Here is a 6,764-nt window from a genome sequence, read left to right as displayed (position 1 = left end):
AATGCTCTAGAGAGAGATTTTGTGTTGGATGATCTTTGCTAGTTAACTTCTCTGCATCTCCTGTAGTGGAGTTCCCCTGTGGAAGGGTGAAAATGGACTACATTGAAGCCAAAGCGGGATTCACTATTCGTCTCATTGAGGGAAAAGCAGGAAGAAAGGGAGGCAGCCCCTGGCAGGTAAGGAGGAAAGGGTTTTTCACCACAAATAGTTCAGGCTCTTCCCGAACAGCTCTGCCTGCCTGGCTGCGCCGGAAAGGCTCCCACATTACTAGTGGAGGTGTCGTGTGAAGCTGAGATTCCTGTAGCTTAGCTTTTTCAAAAGCAACCCAAATGTAACAGGGGGAAAAAAACCAGTATTGTTTGTTAGGGCTCTTGACCTTGTCGCTGTTGCCAAGTTTTTTGCCTTGCGTTGCCAGCAATGTCAGTGGTGACACTTACCTACTGCTTTGCTCCAGCCTGGGGAAGGCCACTTAATCACTGCAGCTCACGCTGCCTGGGGCACGCTCCAGCTACTGTGACAGCTTGTGGTGGGAGCGTGAGGGAATCTCTTCGCCCTTTCTGCATGGACCCGTTCTTGTAAACCTCATCTGCTGTAAGTTCAAGTTAGCAGATGTAGTCAGCAAAGTGTGCCTTAGCTTTACAGCGCGGGTTGGGGCATCACAGAGGAAGGGGAGACCTGGCAGAGCTTATCATGGAACTAGTGAATGCCTATAATCAGGGCCTGGTTGTCTTTGACGTTAAAGGCCCTTTTACACCATAGCATGAGAGCTGCAGCCTGAGATGACGTGTTGTCTCTGGTGTGCTGTGGACACCAGAATAATACCCTCATAGGAGCTGTGCTTCAAAGCTTTGAAGTACCAGAGTGCTTCTTTGCACTGAGCAGCTTTGTCTCATGCCAGTTTGGATGAAGCCAGCCTTCATTCAGGAAGAAGGATCAAAACCTTTTTGTAGGTCTTTCACAGAGACCTTATTCGTAGTGCTTTTGTCCCACTGTAGAGCTTTCGCTTCAATGAACATGACGTGCTTTGGTGCCTGATGCATCTGGGCATTTTGCAGCCACAAAGAACAATGCGTGTGGTATTTTGTGAGCCATGCTCCATGCAGTGTCAGACCTCTCTTCTTTTTCTTTCAGATTATGCTGCAAAATAGCAAAGGGAGATTTCTGTGTGGGGGTGTTCTCATCCATCCATCCTGGGTCCTAACGGCAGCACACTGCATTGAGAGAGAAGAGGGGCTCAAAGTAAGACTCGGTATGAAAAACATCTGTCCCTGGTTTTTTTTAAATATAACTGTTTAATTCCCAAGGTTTATCATCTCATGAGAAAGACAAGCAGGTGGGATGGAGATCACAGAAGGGTCCTTTACTGTGGGGTATGGGGGCGGTGTGCAGGACTGGGATGGCTACAGCCTGAGACTTCACCAAGAGTGTCTCCAGGTCAAGCAAAGGGAACCTTTATAAGATCCACCCTAACATCACATGGTTGTCCTCTTATGTGTATCTTCTGGGCGTTTTACTACCACCAGAAAAGCCATTCTCATCAGAAAAACGCATGCTCTAAACCCTGGAGATGTCTAGTGAGATACATGGTACAGAGTACGGAATGGACACATTGCCATGTCTGGGGGGGCGGGTGGGAGCTCCACAACAGTAATGAACGTGCTGGTACTGCGGTGGCAGAGGTGATACTCGACCTGCCTCTGTCAGGCTGAGATACCCATCACTGTGCTGGACTCGTCCTGCTGCAGCTATCTGCTTGACAGCCATAAGAGCAAAACAGGAGGGGAAACTCGTGTCTGGGTTTGCACTCGTGGGCCTGAGGAGTAGTCTTCTAGCAGGACTCACTCACATGGCTTTTTTAGTGTCTGAAGTGAAAAGTCAGATCTCAGAGTAGCTGAAGTTTTGGAAGATGGATTTGAGAACAACACAGTTTTTCTGTTTGCGGTTCTTGTTCCTGCATCCCCAGCTTAAGAGCATCAAGAAGTGTGTTCACAGCCATGCTTGTGTACAGGGCATGTGAAACTTAGTAGGAAGTATGCTCCTACGCAACTGAACTGCCCTCCTTGGAGAAGATGATCTGACAGTGTTGAAGTCCAGAGTGATTTCTGAGGCCTAAAGCAGAGTTTTGTATCTGTGAAGACGGGAGTAAACCCCTGCCCCTTTCCTGCTAGTCAGCCCCCAGCCACAGTAGCTGCAGAGCAGGTAACAGTAAATGTGGACCAAGAGTGCTGCAGACACTGCTGCCACAAAGAAGAGAGGTCATGAGAGCAGAAAAAAAATGAGGGGTTGAGTGTTGGCTTGATTAATCACGAGTCCTTCATGCTCTGATACTACTCAGGACAGATGCCCGTCTGTCGTCTGCTGTGGCCATGTATGAAATGGCCTTTGGCTGTCTGCAGACGAGCAAGAGGAGAGACTCAGAAATAATTGGTCTGGAAGTCCCAGATCCAAAGCTGGACCTGAGGGGTCTTTTGAGAATCTATTTCTGGAACTACTGTGGATCATGAAGTCGCTGTGCTTGGAGACACAGACTCGTTACAGAAAAAACCCCAAACCGAACAGCTGCCGTACCTCAGTGACAGGGTCAAGCACAGGGGAGCTCACACTGAAGTATGTTACTTCAGATGACCTTGGTCACGCAAAGTCCGAGCAACTTGGCTTTAGAGTTTGTATCTGGAGGGACTCAAATAAGCGTGAAAGAAGGCAAAAGTTAACGGGGGTGGGGGAACAAATTTGAAGGGTGATACTGTAAACATTTGAAAAGGAGGAGATAAAGAACAGCTTCCGTCTCGCTTACTGAGAAGAGAGACTGAGAAGGAAGGGACACTTTTGTCACATGCATGCAGCATGGGCAGAGGTGAGGTGTCAGCCTGGGTGTCCTGCCACCTCTTGTGCTTGGATTGTGCCTGCCTGCAGGCCTGCTTGGTGTTCTGTAACTACTTGGCCCACAAAGCGCTCGTGATCACGAAGAACAAATAACATCTGAGAAGTCTTAAGTAGTCAAAAAATCCTTAAAATACAGATGCAAGATTTCAGAAAGGAATGGCCTTACCAGTCAGTCATCCTTATCTTATAAATCCTGAAGCTGAGTCACTCACGCACAGGTTACACCGCATAAAGCTCGCGTACTCTTGTGTATGTCTTGCTCTGCCGTGTGCTTACTCTGCCAGCTTTTAGTGCTGCGTCCGAGAAGATTGTTCTCCTCCCGAAGAAGATCTCTCAAGCAGCACAAATGCACTGTAGTATCGACACCACAGGACAGTCCGCGGGCATTTCAGCTTCTCAACTGGTGACCATACCTCTAGGGAACTAATTCATTTGGTACGCTGTGTGTTCATGATGTCGGTAAATATGGAGAAGGTGCAGGTTTGTCCATCTAGTCAGATATGATAACATAAAATGTTATACATAAAATGTCTATACAACAGGGGAAGTGATAGCGTGAAGTACAGCCCTAAAGCCCAGCGTAATCCAGATGGTGTTCAGAGAAGGAAGATTCGGTAGCATCTGTCATCCTCTTGTTTGCTCTTCCAGGTAAATTCCACCGTCTCCGTATTGAGGCAGAGGAGCAAATCATTTGGGTTGATAAACGTGTGAGCCATCAGAACTACACCAAGGAGACCTCGGATAATGACATAGCCATGCTGCACTTGGCTGAGCCCGTCATGTACAGCAAGTACGTGCTCCCTATCTGTCTTCCCACCCGCGAGCTGGCGGAGCAGGAGCTGACAACAAGTGGGAAGCAGATGGTGGTAACCGGCTGGGGCAGCACAAGCGATGATAACAAGAACTACTCTACCGTCCTCAATTATATTCAGATCCCCATGGTTCCCCGGAACGAGTGTGCTCAGGCGATGAGATTTGCTATCTCTGACAACATGCTGTGTGCTGGCAACTTAGAAGACAGGAAAGATTCCTGCAGTGGTGACAGTGGAGGCCCCATGATCACTAAGTATAAGGACACTTGGTTTTTGGTAGGACTGGTGAGCTGGGGTGAAGGCTGCGGAAGGAAGGGGAAGTTTGGAGTCTACACCAGAGTTAGTCAGTATCTGGAGTGGATCCAGCACCACATAAATGAGATGTCAGCTTCTTCGAAGGGATGAGTCTGATACTGAGAGCCCAAAATATTGTGGCTATGTGTAATGCACTGTCAAATCTTCAGTATTAAATATTGAGCGTACGTGAACTTTGTGTACTGTTTCCTTGGTACTTAGATTTTTTTACTTCTTTATTTTTTTCTTGTCTGCATTGATTAGTTTCCAGATTAGGTTGTTTATTTTTAGTGTAGTCCTACTTGGGTCTTACAAGCAAGAAGTGATACACCCTGTTACACTGAGATGCTGTACAGCGTTGTAGAAAATCAGTCCACGTTCAGAGAACTCCATCTTTGAAGTGTAAGGTGACTGACTTGGGTGGGGGGGTCAGGCAGGAGGGGACAGAGAAAGCGTTAGAACCGTCACTGCAGTGATAGAGTTCTGCCATTTCAGCTTTAGCGTAATATCCACAGTAACTGTTTTGGTTAGCTCTGTATTTGTATAATTTTTCTTTCAACCCAATGAAATTTTAACATCATCATCACTATCTTCACTCATTCACATCTTGTTCCAGCGCTCGCAGATTAACTTGACTCAGCGGGTCACTAGAACCTCTCCCTATGCTTATTCTTTGCACACTCGATGCTTCTTTTATCCCCCCCAGACTTCCTTAAAAGTTGGTGGGAATTCTGGTGTTATTTAAACACAAAAGAGGTTTGTTCCAAGCTTTTGCACGCTCTATTTATCCAAAGGTCTGTAAAGCTCTTCTGATTAACAAGCTCAGCAAACACTTTTGTTCATTCCTTATCTAACATAGCTGCAGGCTATATTAGCATTCCTAATAATCACTGATAAAATTATGTAATGAGTGTGTGTGTGTGTGTGTGTGTTTATATATCTGGGTGTACATCAGTAAAAAAGATGGAAAACACCAACCAGTTCATAGGCAGCAGCAAATCAAAATGAAATTTAATATCACGGCTTACACTTGCTTTTAATCTTAGCACTTAAGCCTGCAAAATACAATTAATCTTGTAGGAAACAAAGTGAATCTGTCTCTGACATAGCGATACGTGATTCCAACATCTCAGCCAGGATTTGGACACGTTTGGATCAGGGAAGAACTTGGTCTGCTCTTGTGATGCGCTGGTTAAACCAAAAAAACACCTCAGGTACAATAAAATTGTGTTAGGATTTGTGGTAAATTTAATGTGGTGCCAGCAAAGAGGTCTAATACCTCTTAAACTCGCGGACTTGTTGACTTAAAAGCTGCTGACAAGCTTGTTAAGCAGGCGCTGAAGTTGATTCATGCAGTAAAGAAGTTTTAGCCAGGCTGAGGGCTTCATGTTGGAGGTGAGCCGAAGCTGAAGAGCAGTCAGCCGTCTCCCTGTGTCGCTGTCGCTGTCTCTTTGTCTCTTTCTTTCCCTCCCCTTTTTTATTTGGGACCACATTTTAGGGTCAACGAGCATTAAAGAAGAACGCTTTGAGCAGCAGCTTTCCAGCCAGGGCCTGCACCACAAATACCTGCTTCTGCGAAGGCTGGCGTTGCCAGTCACCGAGTTACAAGGAAACGCGTTGTTGTGCTCAAAGCTGGTAAAACACGGGTGTAATGAAAGGTGGAAATGGTGATGTCAGTGAGGAGCTGTGCCTGTGACAGGGCAGTATCTGCCTTCCCGCGGGTGGCTGCTCTGAATCCTCCTACGCACTCACGGCTCTGGCTGTTTCAACAGATGTTTACAGAGCAGCTTGTGTATTTTCCAGATCAGTTGGTCTCACCTACGGAAAGATGATAGAGTGTCAGAAATCGTCCCTTTAAAATTCCAAATTTTCCTGGAGGGATTTGTTGCAAAGTGGCTTTTATCATTGGGGGATGGTTTTAAGGACTTTTTTTTTTTTTTAATGCACACGTGTTTGTGTGTGGAAACACACACAATTTTCTTCTGATTTTGGATTTCGAATGTGTTCCATAGAATCCAGAAGGTTGTCTCTTCTCTCCAGTCAATATTTGTGACTGGTTAATGATCAACTTCTTGACCTCATGGCTGTTCCTGGTGTACATCCAAATCTCTCTCCTGTCTTCCCCTAAAAAAGTAAAGAAAAAAGTGAGTATAATCGCACGGTTCTGTGTAAAGGGAACGCGTTCTGGATCCTGTGGTTTTGGAAAAATGATACAGGTAGCAAAGAGGTGCGTGCTGTGGAATCCTGGAAACTGTTTAGCCTGGGAAGGTGACAGGAGGAAGTACAGGTTTCTGTCCCGTAACTCTCGCTGCCAGGTATGTGGTGGACGGTTTCCTCACTGGGCTTTGCGCACACGGTCTGACCTGACCAGACCGTCAGTAGTTAGCAGCTGCCGTCATCAGACACTGCTGGCTGAGGTCCTCAGCTCAGGATCCTCCACAGTTCAAACGAGGCTTCTGCTCGGTTAGGGCCTGTTCCAGGCCTCCCGTGGTCACCAAAAGCTTTTCTGTTCCTTCTGTGGGCTTTGGATCAGACCCTGCACCACATCCTGGGCCAGGTCAATCTGTGCGTGTTTCCTTGTGAGCTGTTGGGGTTCCTGTCGTAGAGAGCAGCATCGCTGAGGTTGGAGGCACAACAGACGGGGGGTCAAAATAAACTGGGTAGAATTTGCTTTACGTGTTCCTTCTCTTGTGCTCTTGCTTCTCCTTCTTCATCTCTTTTGCAGGCTCATTCTCCCGTGTTGTTTTTGTGACAATACACCGATATCATTCTTTT

At 46.6% G+C, this 6,764-nt stretch overlaps 1 protein-coding gene across 1 annotated transcript in view; it reads left to right on the top strand.

Moving 5' to 3' along the window:
* The window catches only part of PROC (protein C (inactivator of coagulation factors Va and VIIIa)), a 19,972-nt gene that overhangs the window by 3,465 nt on the left and 9,743 nt on the right, over positions 1-6,764 (top strand). The window contains exons 6-9 of the mRNA XM_010141336.1: positions 67-176; positions 1,132-1,249; positions 3,532-4,082; positions 6,002-6,133. Of these exons, the coding sequence (XP_010139638.1) occupies positions 67-176; positions 1,132-1,249; positions 3,532-4,082; positions 6,002-6,133 (911 nt within the window). The remainder of the gene's footprint in view (positions 1-66; positions 177-1,131; positions 1,250-3,531; positions 4,083-6,001; positions 6,134-6,764) is intronic.

This window comes from Buceros rhinoceros, unplaced genomic scaffold (genome assembly GCF_000710305.1).
Source record: "Buceros rhinoceros silvestris isolate BGI_N320 unplaced genomic scaffold, ASM71030v1 scaffold11980, whole genome shotgun sequence".
Taxonomy (NCBI): domain Eukaryota; kingdom Metazoa; phylum Chordata; class Aves; order Bucerotiformes; family Bucerotidae; genus Buceros; species Buceros rhinoceros.
This window is presented reverse-complemented; position numbering and strand designations above follow the sequence as displayed.